Here is an 18315-nt window from a genome sequence, read left to right on the forward strand (position 1 = left end):
TGATAAAACAATCCACCCATTTTCTGATCCGCTTAGCCTCACAAGGGTCGCAGGCATGCTGGAGCATATCCCAGCTGTCTTTGGGCAGTAGGCGGGGCACACCCTGAACTGGTTGCCAGCCAATCGCAGAGCACAGATAGACAAACGACCATTTGCGCTCACACTCACACCTCGGGACAATTGTGAGCATTCCATTAATATGCCATACACGTTGTTTTTGGCATGTTTGAGGAAACCAGAGTACCGTGGAATGTACAAAACCAATGAAGTGCTAAATAAGAGATCTTTGAACACATTATACACTTCATTATTATTACCATATATGACCTACTGTGTGGAAATATGGGGAAATGCCTGCAAAACAAACACACTCCCTATTCTCAAACTACAAAAAAAGCAATTCGAATTATTAATAGATCAAAATATACGGAACCCACATATCCACGATTTATCAAATTAAATACAATGAAATTTTATGACCTGGTTGACTTTAAAATCGCCCAATTAATGTACAAAGCACACAATAACCTGCTCTGCCAAAACATTCAGAAGTTTTTCGAAATTCGAGAAAGCAACTATGAATTAAGAGGTACCAACTTATTCAAAAAACTCAAAACAAGAACCAACATCAAGCAAAGAAGTGTATCTAGCAAAGGTGTTAATCTGTGGAATAATCTCGAAACGGACCTAAAAATGAGTAAATCGCTTGCCGAGTTCAAAAACAAATTTAAAAAAATAGTACAAACAACCTACCGGTACATCAATCAGAGTTAAAATGATAAATTCTACACATTAAATATAATGATAAATCAGAACTAAGTTGATAAATGGAGAAAGGTATTGAAATATCCATTATGAATACAAGAGAAAATTGACACAAGAGTGCCAGGGTGAGGATGTATATAATCCCGATACAAACCAAAAGTTGTAAAAATATCACGGTTAAGGGTAAAGTATGAGCCTTAATGGAGACTTCTTCTTACTTTTTCTTTTCTGATTGATATAAAAATGATTTAGTAGATATAAACACATAACGGGGTAGGACTAGATACGTTTTTTTACTTCATCCTACTCCCTTGAACATAACTGTGTTGAATGAAGACTGATTTCTTTCTTTTACTTTTTTATCTACCTTATTTTCTGTCAAATTATTACTGTTTATGTTCAATAAACAAACAAATGTGGAGGAATTGAACCCTGCACCTCTGTACTGTGAGGCGGATGTGCCAACTCGTCGACTGTGTGTGCACACACACACACACACTTCAAATGTGAGCACGGATGGTTGTCTATATGGAAATACTAGAAATGATTTGACAAATGTGATCATATAGTTATGTTACAACCAAACAAATCATATAGAGAGCAAAAAAACAACAGTTACGGTTCCTTTTAAATTTGGATTTTGAGTATTAAATTAAGCGTTAAACAAAAGCACTTTCACAAGAATGAGTACATGAATGGATACTGATTTTACACTTGCTGTATATTTTGTTCAGATCAGACCACATGTATGGAAGCACCATCATTTTTAACACGTGAATGACAATTCTTTGCACTCATCAACTGCCCGAAGTCTGGAATCTGAGAGCAATTTTCTACCGTGAAAAGTTTTATGTTATGTCATAGCAAACTTACCACAGATGGAATCCACAAAATAGTGAAACTTCCTCTTGAAGATATCCAATGCATGCTGGAGCACTTGCTGGAAGTGGGCTTTACCAAGTGCGATTAGATTGAGTTGCTTTTCAACAGCACTGCGAATGGTTGGTAGTACTAGTTCCGCATCTATGAATGAGATGCAAATGAATGACGACCATCACAGCTGCTGTTTTGAACTATTCAATGAACGACATAGATGCAATGTTTCACGTCTATCATGATGGATATGAGCCTCTGTGCAGTTTGAATGGTATGTAATGATGAGTGACAATATTTGACTAGACTCTTAATCTGCGAAAAAGACTTAAAAAAACAAAACAAACAACAAAAAATACAGTGCCGCTAAAAATTGTAATGCAATAAATTGCTTATTTGAAAAAATGTTAAATGGAAGTAGAAATAAACAAGTTACTTCTTTCTCCTCATGTTTGACCATTGCTACTTGGGTAATTTTAGTATTTGCTAGAGCCCAAACAACGACTGCTGCCAAGTTCCTATTGTTTTTTTTTTATTGTATAAAAAAAAAATTCTCTGCAATGGTTAACATTTTTGAGACCCTAAACATGCATGAAAACTCACCAAACTTCTCCACATTCATTGTCGGTGGTGAAAAATGTGATATTTTAAAGTAAAAACAGAATGGCTCTGTAGCACCACCAAATGCTGCCCCATTTTTGGCCTTTAATACATTTTTCACATTTTAACGCACTCCTAGTGATTTCATCGGTTGGTCTTGAAACTGTGGGTTCTTTGTCAAAAGACGTTCAAGATATGAAATAAAAGCAAATCCTTTTATTTCTGCTGCAGTGGGGATTTGAGCTCAGAAAAATGATGCCGATTTGGTGGTCTTAACATTTGTGAAAACATACGAAACTTGGCACACCAATCAATCTTTTGTGTCCACAAGAATTTTTTTAACGAAACAGCCCTGGTTGATTATTTCACCATAATCTAACCTAAAGTTGGAGGCATATGGACCAGCACTAGACATACTGTAATTTTTCACCTATTTGGTCTTCAAAATAAACTACAACATTCATTAAAAATTCAACGCAGAGCCCATTCAGTGAGACAACCAATCAAGCAAAGGCTCTCAATAAACCGAGGCCAGATACCTATCTTGTAATAGCCATGTACGAGGACAATTCCCAGGCTGGTCGGCTTCAACTTGCGTCCATTCTCGACTGTCACATAGTTTCTTTGACAGATGTTGTTTATGTGGACAGGAATACTGGCATCCGTACCTGCAAGAGCAAAAAAGGGGAGTCACTTGTCACGCCTTCATTTACAACGCCTGAATTTTAGTGAGGTGAGTACACACGCACACACACGCGCACACACACACAAAAACAATTTAATTGTGAGGGCGAAAGGTTGTCTATGTGTGCTCTACGATTGGCTGGCAACCAGTTCAGGGTGTACCGCTCCTACTACCCAAAAACAGTCAAGTTAAGTCAACAGTATTTATAGAGCACTTTCAAACAGCCATTGCTGCATACAAAGTGCTGTACATGGAGCAGTTTAACATGCACAATAAACAGTAAGACTAATCGGTAATAAAGGCGGTAGAAAGCACCAAACAGTAAAACCAAGAACAAATCTAAGTCATGCTGAGTCGAATGCCAAAGAATACAAGTGAGTTTTGAGGAGGGCTTTGAAGATGGGCATCGAGGAGGCTTGCCGAATGTTCAGTGGGAGGTCATTCCAGAGAGAGGGACCAGCATCAGAAAAGGCTCGATCCCCTCTAGGCTCCAGCATGCCCCGCGACCCTTATGAGGATAAGCGGATCAGAAAATGTATGGATGGCTCGACCCACGCTCCATTTCAGGAGGTGGCGGTAAGGCACCAAAAGTTATTTGCCGACGGCCAAAAAGAAGACCACAAAGACATCAGAGAAAAAGCACCGTCATGGCAACTTGGTTTCGGTTTGCGCAATGATTTAGGATGCACTTTAAACCACCAGGATTGTCCCGTTGGCAAATTTGCAATACGGGATTATGGTTAAGGTAAACAAAACTTTAAAGTAAACTTCTGTAAAAGTCTGCATTTTAGGAGTTTAAACGGTGGCAGGCAGCCACCTGCATGCTCCACAGTTCAATAGATTTGTCAAATAAGTATCCCAGTGATAATATTTGTTGGCTTTTTGCGACTAGATTATTGTCATGCTTCTGCAACAAATTGTAATTATTAGCAACATCAACAAAAGTCAACAAAGCTTATGTTACCATTTGTTAGAGCCAACGTCACACAAATGAATGAAAACAACATTTATCGCACACAGGTGGTTCTGAGATGTACCAATGCCGTGTTTCTCCATAAGAGTGATGAGTTCAGCCTCGGTCAAGTAGTCTGGAGGACTCGTCTGGTTTTCTACCAACCTGATCTCATCGACTGTAAAAATGTCTCCACTTTCACAGACGGGCAGGGCTTCTTCAAGCGGGATGCCCTGCCATGGCATCAAAGCTGTATAACCTGGGGATAAAACCATTTTTGTGTTTCCGGTAGATTTTTCAAACTAAGAGTCCAAGAGTCAAGCTGTCTTTGGTGAAAACACTTGTCTGTGTTGAATCTGTTACCTGGTGAGATCAGGGTTTTTCCACTGCAGGTGAAAGCTTCAGTTCCAATGCTGAAAGCAATGGTTGTCTGCAGATACTTGCAGTCCTGGCTGATTGTGGCAATAAAATGTCTTGTGATGTACTCATAAAGGCGCCAGCCATCACTTCCTTTGGAGAAAAAAAAAAAAAAAGAACATAGCTGATTCGCGAGGGGAAAACTGTTGAAAGCCGAACATGGGGGACAGAGCTCTTCGCTGATCTGCCACCGCTGATGGAACCCTTACCACCTAATGTAAGCAATGTGAATTACTCTTTCCAGATGCAGACCCAATACCTACTATTGAGAAAAGTTTATTCCATTTAACCTCATCCGTTTATTGTAGCTTAGCTTTGCTCACTTCAGCCTATTGCTAATTGTTTTTCACAGGCATTTATTGCATTATTTTGTTGTTTATGTTTTGTCCAGTGTCCTCGAGTACCCAGAAAGACCCCAATAAGTAATTGTTTTGTATATTGATCCAAAAATACCACAATATTCTGTAGCTTTTTAAGAATTTAAAAACCTGTAAATCAATCAAACAATTAAGTACATGAATTGATTTGAGTTTAAATTGTGGTTCGAATGGGTATGTGGGTCCCACATATTTTCATCAATAATTCATTAGCTCTGAGACTCACCCAATTCTTCTTCTGAGGCAGCACGCATGGGAGTTATAGGTGGATGATCGCCAACATCAACTCCTTTCTTGGGATGGTTTATTCCATTTGATAGAAGACTTTTCACCTGGTGATTAAAAACGCAGCCTCAATCAATTTGGATGACACAGTTATGTACAGTCGTATGAAAAATAACATACACATTTCACATTCCCGCCAGAAGCATAGGTAATTCCTTTAAATTTTCTGTAGACATTTTTATTTTACACAAATGATCGAGACATGACAGCTATGCAATGCGATATTTAGGTCTTTGTGTGTGGATCTGAGACAGAACAGTTCAAAGCATTTTAGCTGAGCAAACGTATTTGGAACAAACACTAAAAACAGATTTTCTTCCGCTCAGTTGGATCGCGAGGTAGCAGACTTCCTCTCCCTAGCCACTTCATCCAGCTCTTCTGTGAAAACCCCAAGACACTTCTTGGTCAGCCGGAAGATATATAGTTGTCTCTCCAGCGTGCCCAGCATTGTCCCCAGAGCTTCCTACTAATGAGATGTGCCCGGAAAACTTCCCCAGGGAGGTGTCCAGGGGCATCCTAATCAGACGAAGCAGCGGCTCTACTTCTGAATGACTGAGCTTTGGGGTTCAGCGGTCGCTCCGTAAGACTTTCTATAACTCGGTGGTGGCCTCGGCCATTGTCTGCTGGTCAGGCAGCATCTCTGCCCGGGACAGAAAGAGACTGGAGCGACTGGTCAGGAAGACCAGTTTTGTCCTGGGTTGCTCCCTTGACACTCTGGAGGAAGTGGGCAACAGAAAGATGCTCACTAAGCTAAAAGCTATGATGGCCAGTCCCTCCCACCTGCTCCAGCCCGCCCTGACAGCACTTGGTAGCTCCTTCAGCCAGAGACTGTTACACCCGCGCTGCAAGAAGGAGAGATACCGACGCTCGTTCCTACCGACTGCTGTCAGGCTGCTGAATAAAAATAACAACAATAATAATAATGATAATAATTAAATGATGTGAAAGACAATTGTAAATAGCACTGCGATTTATCCATTTTGTGTTTATATTGCACTTAATTGAACGGTGTTTGTTGTTTTTTCTTCTTTCTACCTACATTCTTGCTGCTGGAGGCTGTAAATTTCCCCAGTGTGGGACAAATAAAGGATATCTAATCTTCTTACGCTATCTTACGTTAACTCGTTTGAGTTGCGTGCATGCATACTTGTAGATTGATCATTAAAATTACATTTATTTCTAAAAAGCTCTCATATACATATTTTTTTTGTTTGTTTTATAGGAAAACATTGATACCCAGCCCAGATAAAGCTGAAAAAATGGATTAATGGACATAGTTTAATTTCATACATAAATATTTCAGCCTGAAAAAAAGTTTTGATCTTTGCTTTCATTCGAAAATTGAGTACTTATTACCGTAAATTCCGGGCTACAGACGGCACCTGTTTAACTCATTCACTCCCAAAGACGTTTTTAAACGTCTTTTCAGACTTGGTCTAAAATTGGCTGGTACTGAATGAGTTAAGAGCCGCATGCTCAGATTTATGAAGAAAAATAAATTTTGTCATTATATGCGCCGCGCCGCATCGTACTATAAACAGCTGGCCAATGAGAAGGCGGCGGTTCGCTTCTGCATCCCTGGCGCCGTGGGGCACCTCCGGGTGAGGCAAAATTTCTTGAGGTTAAAATAATCTCCATATTTCTATGAGCATGATAAATGCAATTGCACAACGAAATTACGCTGAGACACATATTAAGTGGCCAGACAAAGAGATCTTGATGTGCATTTGCGTAATTACGAGGAGAAATACTGCAGCCCACTAGGCTTTAAATTGAATAATGCAAATCATATTAATGGGAAAAGATGTATGAAATTATTTCAATAGTGAGCCGCTTAAAAATGATCATCGGTGGCAGCTTTAGGCCCGATGCTGCGCGGCTCAAAACACGGGTAAAATGTGTTCTTTCGTGGCCGCTTGTTTTCAGTATGACGGGGAGTCATCTTTTTTATTTACAGTCCGAGTGAGAGGCAAATCAAATGTCAGAGGGTCTTCGTCCATATTTATTATTTCATCTGGGCTGCTGGAATTCTCTATCTTTGTTTGTGTGAATGTGCAGAACGAAGCAAGTTTGTCCTCACAATTGGGAGGGAGCTGCTGACACAACGTCGTGCATGCCCTAATAGACAGGTTTCCATTTCATGAATCTATAACACCACGACGGCCCACCTTTAAAACCTTTGGTTGTCTTTTTACACTGGCTCAGTTCTTCTTGCCGGAGCCTCCACCTTCGCACCATCGACTCGTCTTTGCCAAGATTACGGGCAGCAGCTCAATTTCCTTCTTTAACTGCCAGAATGATCACTTTTAGTTTAAAATGCTTTTCGTCTAGTATTCTCCATGTTGATCAGGGTTAGAAGAAAGATTGAAATAAGGAAGTCGTGATTACCGGTAATCATACAATTTCATTGGACCCCTATGTACTACTCATTCATGTTATTGGTCGACTGTTGCATTGTAACGCATTTTTCCCCCGCTACGGCAAAAAGAGCGGAAGTTGTGATTAGTCATACAATGTCATTGGACCTCAGTGAAAGACTCATTCATTTTATTGGTCCATGTTTTTCACACGATGGAAAAAAAATATTAAAAAGCCCCTTCATATTACACGCCACAGTGTTGAAAGTGTGGAAAAAAAGTAGCGGCTTGCAATCCAGAATTTACGGTACTTTGTTATTATAGGTATTTTGGGGGCTGTTTATTCACCTCCACCAACAAACACGCTGGAGACACACTATTCATGTTTCCATCAGTCGTCAACGAAACAGGCATCCGTCAGTGACAGAGAGGTCTGTCAATACCTGACTGGGTTAGTGACAATTACACCAATGGCCGAAAATTCACTTCCATCATGCTTGGAAGTTTGTCTTCAATCAAATCGTCATTTGCCATCACCAAAATGGCCGTCCGTCAATGACGGACTGACGGACCTTCCGCCAGCACTGACGGAATGCCCACCTCTGTCTATATGTGGCCTTGAAATGAACATGTTTAGAAACCCTTGAGGTCGGACAAACTTGATCTTTCACCTCCTCTCCCCATAAATGACAGTTGGTCTGCTGCTTAAGGGTTCCCTTCAGGTCAAAGTTTTCTGGATAGTGGGTCGTTTCCGTCCGAGGATAGCTGATGTAGCCCTGCGTGTATAAACGCTCAGCAATCTGCATCGTGTACTGAGGACCCATGCCTATGAAATAAAAAAAAAAAGATATACAGTATATGTATCTAAGACCATTTATCTTCACATTTTTCTTTTAAAACCAAGCTACTTTGTTTACAAGCTGTCTCACAGTTGTCACTGGGGGGTACCACCGCACTACGGTTCACTTACATTACGAAATGTCTTTCCATACCTATTTGTCATGTCCTTGTTTATGATGATGATAATGCAGCGTGTTATACCGGGACAAATTCCTTGTGTGTTCTACATACTTGGCCAAAAAAGATTATTCTGATTCTGAGCTAAATCAGGGTTCCCACTCTTCCATTTGCTTTTTATTTCTGGACCTTTTAAGGACTTTTGAGGGCTAATTTAGCCATTTAGCCAAGGACTTTTCTCCATTCAACAGGGGATTCACTGTGGATTTAATGCACGCTCAGCAATATGCGGGCTGAACAGAAAGCCACCTATCACTGAGCTGATGTTCAAATCATTGCTACCAAAGGAAGGGCACATCTTTATTTTTAGGGGCAATCAGCTAACCCTCTATTTGACATACTGAATGTAAAATTGTCATTTTCCTAACTGTACCACAGGTAGGAAAATGAAGGAAAAAAAACCTGAATTCATTCTCAAATAAAGTACACTAAGAAAAAAAAATAATTTAGAAAACACAAAACGTAAATTTATTTTCGAATAAAAGTAATTTAAGGATTTTTATTGATTTTAGAAAAGCTTTCCCTGAAAATTAAGAACATAATTTTACAGCTTCTTTTTCTATGGATTTTTATGAACTTTAAGGACCAGTGGGAACCCTCTCAAAAAGTGTCAACATACCTAGGGAAGAGCTTGCCACTCTCAACATCTCGACAGTATTTAAAGCCAGAGGTCTCTGCTTAGTCTTCTCCTTCTTAGTCACTGACTCCACCTGTATTGGGAGTGAAGATTATGGTGTAGATCTGTACAAAGTTCTACCATAATTTAGCTCAACCTTAAGAGGTACATTTAGAGCAAGAAACACAATATAATGCATACTATTACAGGAAACATAAATTATAAATCACCTAGAATATGTTGTAGGTTTAGAAAAGTGGCAAACAGTGACCATAAAGCGCCAAATTTAAATGGACTATGTATGTTTATACTTGCCCGGGCTTCCTTGGATGTTTTGGCCAGGTTCACAAACATTTGGGCCACCTCTTTGTCGAAGACCTTTACCCGATTCCAATCAAGGGTCAATGGGTTGTCCTTCCCTTTGAACACCTGACAACAGAAAATGCTTCTCAATATACCACCACCACATTTAATAATGTTCAACGTTTGCAGGTGCCGTACCTTTGCATGTATAACCCAGTAGTTCTCTGGTTTGTAGGACTGGATTTTGTCATGGCGTTCCACACAAAAGCCAAGAGTTGGGGTTTGGCAGGGTCCAAATGATACTAAAGAAGAGTCCAGATTTCCATACTTTCCTTGGAAATATTTGGTTTGGAACCTAAAAACAATTTGGTATGCAGAAGGTAGGCTTAAGCCTCATATATTAAATTACTATCCTCAAAAGAGTGAAAGCACAAAAACAACTGCATTCATCAGCACATAGTGTTTTTAAATATATAGTAAGTCATGTAGTTAAAACAAATTTCATGTCAGATTTGTGTTATAGTTCATGTGTTAACCCTTTCATGCATGAAATAAGACAGTGTAGGTCAGGATTTTTGTTTTTGTCACTCTTCAGGCATGGCGAAAAAAAATGTTGAACAACAACATTTTTCACCATATATTTTTCGAGCAGTTTATGCCACGTCCACTAAGGTGGACAACAAGCGTTTACGACTGATGATTTGTTTAAACAGAAGATGGAGGCACACAAAGCAAAGCTCTATTGGAAAAGTGTACCGAGTGAAGGCGCAACCAATGCGTAAATCCAGTTCCTGACGCGCATCCACTGAAAGGGCTTCATTGCGGTTGGGCTCTCCAAGGTGATTCATAGCTTTCCAGATATCAGTGTCAGTAATGGAACTGAATTTGGCACGGTAAACGGTCTGCTCCCGAACGACCCCCTTCATCACTGGCTGTACAGCCTCCATAACCTTGAAAAAGATTTTCAAAAGTTAACTTTGTTCAAGTTACTCAACAATGACAGAAAACTATGTGTGCGGTCTCATTCACGGGTCATGGTTTTACAACAGAATAAAAACACACCTTGGGAGTGGCTCAAGCAAAACATTGTCCTATTCTAAAGCGGCCTTCTACAAAGTGTGAGCCTTGATCTAAATTCTATTGAACATCTGTCGGAGGACACATGCCAACTGGAGAAGGAACCTTCAAACCCGAGATAACAGGAGCAGCTAGCTCATGAAGAGTCGGACAAAATACCTGCTGAGAGGTTCCATTAATATCAATGAAAGTTTTTAAAAAATCATTTGATTGCAGTGATGATCTCAAAAGGACATGCAACAAGCATTTTTGTCCAGGTTACCAACTTAATTCATTCTGTGACGCCATTTGTTTGTTTGTTTTTGCATAATACTGGTGATACACAAAAAAACAAGTTTGGTTTTCAGAGATTAAAATTCATCACATTAGTTTTTTTTTTAAGTTTTGCTTTTGTAGTGTTTTCCCCCCCCCCTTCCTTAGCATAGGGGTACCAACAATTTCATTCATGTATGAATAGCAGACAACAAGGCTACGGAGTCAGTGCCACTTGATCCCATCAACTTAAGAAAGTGTCTGCAACAAAAGTGTGCATTTACTATACTGGCCCGAATATAAGACGCTGTTTTTGCATTGAAATAAGACTGAAAAAGTGGGGGTCGTCTTGTATTCGGGATCTAGACAATATAGCCATTCACGACGCTAGATGGCGCCAGATATCAATGAAGCGAATGCTGAACTTGACTCCCCAGGCCAAAGTGAACCCCTGCTACGAAGAATAAAAATAAAAATAGCGGTAACACAAAGAAGAAAAATAAAAAAATAGCGGTAAGAAGGAAAATAGAATAATAGAAGAGTTAACAGAAAATTGAGAAAGTAGCGACAATCTGGAGAAAGTGGGTCGAAGAACGGCCAGGTTAACCGGCAGCTGAGGAGAAGTTATGATGTAATTTACATTTCAAAAACCAGAAGCTATTCATTTACGAATGTCATTGCACTTTAGATTTGAATGAGGCAAAATAACATGCGTTTTCTCTCCAATATATTGTTAGAATCATTTGTTTCATATGTACTGTAATTATTTTCTGTATAAAAAGTGAGTTGGTGTTCAAAAAGTCTTTCTTCAAACTTGAGTCTTGAAAAAGAGGGGGTCATCTTATAATCAGGACCGTCTTATATTCGGGCCAATACGGTACTGTCGCCAGTTGAGACGCATTATTCCCGTACCTAAAATTCTAAATGCAAATCTACATTGAGTAGAATATTAAAAATTCACTTTTGAACAGGGCCGAGGTTCATCTAGTACAGAGGTTACCATCACCATGGCTGCAGGCTCCAGGGACCGCATGGGTAGTAAGGGTGTGGAAAATAATCGATATTAATCGATACATCGATGCGCGATCCGAGTGCATCGGCTCATTCACTGGGTATGACGCGATTGACGGGTGAAATTGCGATTCATCACGATGCATTGATGGGTATCGGTAAAATCCGATTCAAGCGCTGTTTTATTTATGTTAAATGTCACCTATCTGCCCTTTCCTAGAATGCACCATCATTGCTTTGCGTTTTGTGTTGAATACGGACGGTAGCCGTGCGTCACATACAGTCCAGTACACAACTAGCGAAACATTATGGAAGTTAGCGCAAGGGGAGGCGAGGAAACTACTATATTTAATGCAGCTGCAACATTCAAATCTGTTCAAATGTTTGGAAATACTACGGCTTCGAAAAGAAAGACGGAAAGCTTGATAAAACCTCCGTAATTTGCAAGGAATGTCGCACTAAGAAGCCATACAACGGCAGAACCACAAATATGCAGACCCACTTAAAACGATGGCACCAGATCACCGACAAGTTTCCCTCCCGCCCCCCCGCTTCCACGCCCAGTTCCTCGTCGGACACCGGAGAAACTCTTGGTAAACCAGGTCAGGATCAGAAAAAAATTGCCTCTTATTTTGGGAGTCCCCTTGCAACTCACTGTGACCTCGCAATGGCTATAACTAAGGTCACTGCTTATTTCATATGCAAAGACCTCCAGCCTTAGCGTGGTGGACAACGAGGGTTTCAGACAGCTCGTGCACGTTTTGGAACCCAGGTATAAAATACCAGACAGGCCTGTGTTCACTTACATATTCCCGATGTGTACAACAAAGTAAGAAGTGAGATTACTGTGTCGCTGAACAGTGCACAAAGAGTTGCACTTACAGTGGATGGATGGACATCTTGCGCTATAGATTCATATATATATATTATTATTATAGGCCAGTGGTTAGCACGTCGGCTTCACAGTGCAGAGGTACCGGGTTCGATTCCAGCTCCCTGTGTGGAGTTTGCATGTTCTCCCCGGGCCTGCGTGGGTTTTCTCCGGGTGCTCCGGTTTCCTCCCACATACCAAAAACATGCGTGGCAGGCTGATTGAACACTCTAAATTGTCTTTAGGTGTGTGTGTGAGTGTGAATGGTTGTTCGTTTCTGTGTGCCCTGCGATTGGCTGGCAACCGATTCAGGGTGTCCCCCGCCTACTGCCCGAAGACAGCTGGGATAGGCTCCAGCACCCCCCGCGACCCTAGTGAGGATCAAGCGGCTCGGAAGATGAATGAATGAATTATTATTATATTTCATATAAGACACTCAGTGAGAATAGTCTGTTTGTGTTTACACTATAGCAACAGCTGTGAGTCTCAGGTGCCAAATTGTTTACATTTTCTTTGCACAAAACCCAATTGTGAAAGGGCTTAAATAAGTTGTTTTACAAGTTCTACTGTTTATAAGGAATAAAGTGGTATCCTTTTTGTAATACCATACTGAATTCCATCTTTTTAAAAGCTTTTTTTCTTTTCTTATTCGCATCATGTTTAATTGCACAATATCGCAACAAATTGCATTGTATCGGATCGGATCGCATTGATTTGAACTACGAATAAAGGATATCTTATCTTAATGTGTATCGCATCGTGACGACGGTGAAACGTATCGCATCGTATCACCAGAAAATTCCATGTATCGTTTAAGCATCGCATCGCTGGCAGTGCATCGAGATGTGTATCGAATCGTCCTCAGTGCTGAGATTCACATCCCTAATGGGTAGCCCATTCTAAACTAGCTTATCAGTGATTACTTTACATGCAGTCGATAACCCTTTTAAAACTGTAATATTGGCAGTAGTCAGGCATAAAGGCCATGTAAATGCGTGCAAAAACCTGAATATTGGAATATGAAAACGCAAACATGTTCACGCGTCATCCTTGCCATAGAAAGTAGCAAGCGGAAATGGTGTCCATTTGCGTCACGACCCTCGTACGTCGTCAAATGCAGGAGTAACTCTGTCTGGTCGTTGATGCGAATGTGTCAGAAATCAGAACTGACCCGTATACTGACTGCAGGTAAAGGTAGTCGCTGGTGGGACAGTGACTGTGTAGGAATGTTTTAGAATGGATTATTTGATAACGTAAACACTGCAGAGGTTAAAAGAAACAAAGTGTTGTGTTGTCCGTTTCCTAGCATTCTGATAGTGTCTTCACATGAACGAATGTCATTCATCTTTAACATTATCACACAATAACATTAATAAAGGTAATTTGAGCAAATTTGTTCATCAAACTGGTAGCCCTTTGCATTACTCGTCCCCAAGAAGTAGCTCTCATTTTCAAACAGATTGGTGACCCCTGTCCTTGTGCCAGCCACGAACGCGTATGTTTTTCTCTACCGCTCCAAGCATACGATGTGAAAGAGCACAGAAAAACTGAACTGTCGCAAAAGAGTTTGTGGGATGAAGATGTTCTGACCTCAAAACAGATGTTCTCGCCTTCTTTATCACAGTCCAGCCATAAAACCAAGTAGTCACAGCCTCTGGCCTCAACCTAACATCAGGAGAATATGGCAAAGCGTCAAAGACACAAGGTGCAATACCCAGTCTCGAGTTTAAGAGCAGGATCCCACATTGAACATACCTGGAGGAATTTCACCATGTTGAGCTTGGGGTTGACCTCCTTTTTTTCTGTTGGGGCTTTGCTGAAAAGTTCTGCGGGGTCCACTTTATCCCAGTTGTTGTATTTAGCTGGAAAAACAAGGATTTTATTTTCAGTAGATGTTATCCTTCTCCCTAAAACACGGTCATTCTTGTTAACCCAGGGGTGTCCAAATATTTTCGTTTGAGGGCCACATGCACAAAAGTGGATGGACACAAAGGCCATTTTAATGTTATTCATTCATTCATTTTCCGATCCGCTTGATCCTCACAAGGGTTGCGGGGGGTGCTGGACCCTATCACAGCTGTCTTCAAGCAGTATGAGGGGGACACCCTGAACCGGTTGTCAGCCAATCGCAGGGCACACAGGACGAACAACCATCCACGCTCACACTCACACCTAGGGACAATTTGGAGTGTTCAATCAGCCTACCATGCATGTTTTTGGAATTGTGGGAGGAAACCGGAATATCCGAAGAAAACCCACGCAGGCATGGGGAGAACATGCAAGCTTCACACAGGAAGGCCGGAGCCGGGATCGAATCCACAACCTCTGCACTGTGAAGTCGACGTGCTAGCCACTGGACCACCGGGCTGCCCCACTTTCACATTATTCACCTTTAATTTATTAATCAATCATGCAAGTGTGTATTTTATGTTAATTTGATAAAGTGCCATACAACAGCCTTCTGTTGAAGGTTATAAGGCGAATAGTTTCCCCACGATTCTGGGGGACCCCACGAGACTAGATCCACCCTTGCATTGACATCCATTGACACGCTCCTTTCTCACTTTGACCATCTCCCGACATTTAACTTTTTATCTAATCTTGCGGGCACGTCAAATGTCAATCATAGGACGGGCTGCTCCTGAGCCATACATAGTTTGAGCACCCATGCGTTAACTGCACGCTAAAGAGCTGACCGAAGGAGTTAAACCTATAATCTTTAATACTAGGGCCTGTCAATCATAATGTATTAGGCAAACTTGTAAAATCCAATGCATTGCCAGAAGCAAAACATACTTGGGAAGCACCATGACCTTCAAACAAATTGGAGCTCTTTGAAAAGAGGGAAAGTATTCTCGCTACTTGGAAATAAAATAAAGAGAGTCTTCATTACAATGAGAATACATGTTGCAAGTCTGCTCAAATGAATGTGTTGTGACGATGCCGTAGAGAGCTGCACTCTTCTCCAGAAACACGGCTGAGATGGTAAAGAAGTCTTTCATCCGACACTCAAAGTTGGGCGGAGCAGTGCAAAACAGAGTTCGCAGATGCTGCATTAAAACGTCAAAATACAGCCGAGATCATAAATTGCAGCAAATGCATCACCCATGTCACCCATCTCATGCAAATAAAACAGACCCTCTCTGTCAGTGAGTTGCGCCAATATGAGCATGGGTTTGTGTAACTATGACAACGACTGATCTCAACTCCTGGGAGAAAAATGGCTCTATGTGCGGCACTCCTGCCAAACACAGAATGTTTGAATCAGAGTCAACCTAAGTGAGTCTCAGTGACAACTAAATTTTTAGTTTTGAACTTTGTCACTTTGCGGTTTATTTTAGAGAGTTGATATAAAAAGTCAGAAAAACCCCTGTCCAGGAGCCACATTGTTGTAGTATAAAACAAAAGAGATAAATTATTTGAACACGTCTTTCATCATTTTTGCGATCTACACTTGGATAACTTCAAATGGGAAGAAAAGGGACACCTTTTTGAGAGGGAAAGTAAAAATAAACAACTTCAAAAATGTGGTCGCCAAAGGGTGCAATCCCTCCCAGCTTCTAAATGGGGATGTTGCTGTGTCTTCATAATCAAACAATTACATTTCTACACACTGAATGGGAGTCATCTGCTGCCATTTGGAGTTATTGTACCATTCCAAAATGATGCCATTTTGTTTTCTTCTGTGGTGACAAAAAGAAAATGTCAACTAGATTGAAATCGTCTCCATTAAAATAGACGGTAACTAATAATATTTAAAACATCCAACGTGCAAAATAATGACAGATTTGTGATGATATCAGAACGAATAGCTTTTTTTTTTTAATCGTTTGATGAAGTAGCAACATCAGTGACCAGCATCCGTATTTCACCTTCATTTTTCCAGACTTCTTGTCAGACTTTTGTAGTTGGTAGGAGCCATCTGATGCTACCAATGTTGAGTCAATAATGCCAATTTTTAGGCTCCAGTAACTGGGACTCTGTAAACACTGTCCCAAAGTGTGCCCTTAACACTTCTACAAGAAGATTATCAGGTCAAAGGGCACAACTTAACGGTGTCTATAACTGTTTGACATAAATAAAAGTATAGCGGCTCTTCTGATGCTGGACTCGACAATGTTGCTTATGCCTCTAACGAATGAGTCAGTGATACATGTACACTCACAAACGTGTTTGAAACAGGTGGGTGTTAAAGTTTGTTCATTCATTATCCACGAACAATAAATAAAAGGCATCAATTTGAAATAATAAACGGATTTGGCACGATACAATAGGAATAATTACCCACCAATGAAATCCAGACTCATCACATGTCCACAAACAGAAGTCATCTTATAACGTGCTGTTTGGCCTTGGAAGCTGCCAGTGAACTCATGCACAAAGCATGATGCATTGAGCCCCTTTCGGCTTGTACAAGTTCCTGAATAGAGAAAAAGAGAAAGAACAGGCGTTGGTCTATTAATCAAAAATGCATTTTTGATTTTATAATGACGACCATATAAAGTATATTGACATGGTGCACTTAAAACCCCCGTTTCAGACAGGACAGTAAATGAAGTTAAAAGGCAACTACAGGCTATTATTTTTACGAATTACATTCATACAGTGTCGGGATTCTATTTGGTCGTAAAAATTTGCAATGTATGTAGCATAAGCATCCTCATTTTATGGACAGGGCATGCATTGAAGTGTTGTTTGATTCACATAGCACATTCTTGATCATTTATCATCTGAAACATGCATTCTCAATGTGACATTTTTATGCCCTTTGCATTTGAGCAAACGTACAAAGCAAATCATGCGTGTCAACCTCTGTGATCTAGTTAAAATCTGTCCTGAAAGCTAAAATTGTCATGTGTAAAAAACAAATTATGTTGGATTTCTGCAATCATTTTGTTATTTCCACACACTTGAACAACAATTGAGCAAACAACAAACAGTTGACTTGAGTGATTTCAAAACGAGTAACCCGTCAAATTGTTGTGTACAAGAAATAATGTGATAATTAAACATTTATTCGGTTTCACTGTTGTAACGGGCCTCCAAGGGAAGATGTAAATCCAAAGTGGGCCATGACAAAAATGAGTTTGACAGCCCTGTCATACAACACTGTAAAGGAGTCGCCATAACACAATTTAGCAAGAAAAAGATAGATAGGTGGATGGATAGATAGGGAGTCCACAGTCAGAAGTTGTTTCAGGTTCCAAGTATCAATCTTCCCATCAACACGGATTGGCTTTCAATTTAAATCATCATCCAACATGAAAAGTAACTGCCACCTCGTCACAGAAAAATTACCACAATAGGAACCTATGAACTAAACGACACAACCACATTTCTATTTGGTAAACACGTGTTGACTTTTAACAACGTAATGAAAAAAATATTTTATTGTACCTGTATATTAAGAACAGATATAAAATGGGTGATTCATTTGTAATTATTCGTGAGTTAACTGCGGAAATCATGCAATTAATTACAATTAACATCTTCAGCAGTGTGTGTGTGTGTGTGTGTGTGTGTGTGTGTGTGCGCGTGCGTAGTATGACGTGGTCATTAATTTTACATTGCATTAAGAAGTATTAGATTTGCTGATGCTAGGAGAAGCCCTGAGATATACACACACACACACACACACACACACACACACACACACACACACACAAACACACAAATGAAGTGACTCCATCGTCCCTCATTATGATGAACCAAGGCTGTTTTAGAGGTTTTTCAATAGATACTGCATGCGCGTATACTCGTTTCCTGGGTTGTGAGGGAGCAGTTGAAAGTGCTCTTTCCTTTGCTGAATTGTTGCATCCTCTGCGAATCAAATTATTCCCTCAAGGTTGACTATTAA

General features: G+C 40.4%; 1 protein-coding gene across 1 annotated transcript in view; it reads right to left on the reverse strand.

The window, feature by feature from the left end:
• top3b (DNA topoisomerase III beta) overlaps positions 1-18315 on the reverse strand; it is a 45864-nt gene that overhangs the window by 23391 nt on the left and 4158 nt on the right. Inside the window, exons 2-14 of the mRNA XM_052068219.1 lie at positions 16747-16878; positions 14214-14320; positions 14049-14123; positions 10004-10197; positions 9446-9602; positions 9260-9373; positions 8948-9038; positions 7983-8137; positions 4896-5001; positions 4239-4385; positions 3961-4134; positions 2778-2906; positions 1639-1788 (exon numbers count right to left, since the gene is read on the reverse strand). Coding sequence (XP_051924179.1) covers positions 1639-1788; positions 2778-2906; positions 3961-4134; positions 4239-4385; positions 4896-5001; positions 7983-8137; positions 8948-9038; positions 9260-9373; positions 9446-9602; positions 10004-10197; positions 14049-14123; positions 14214-14320; positions 16747-16878 — 1731 coding nt within the window. The remainder of the gene's footprint in view (positions 1-1638; positions 1789-2777; positions 2907-3960; positions 4135-4238; positions 4386-4895; positions 5002-7982; positions 8138-8947; positions 9039-9259; positions 9374-9445; positions 9603-10003; positions 10198-14048; positions 14124-14213; positions 14321-16746; positions 16879-18315) is intronic.

Source organism: Hippocampus zosterae, chromosome 6 (genome assembly GCF_025434085.1).
Source record: "Hippocampus zosterae strain Florida chromosome 6, ASM2543408v3, whole genome shotgun sequence".
In the NCBI taxonomy this organism is placed as follows: domain Eukaryota; kingdom Metazoa; phylum Chordata; class Actinopteri; order Syngnathiformes; family Syngnathidae; genus Hippocampus; species Hippocampus zosterae.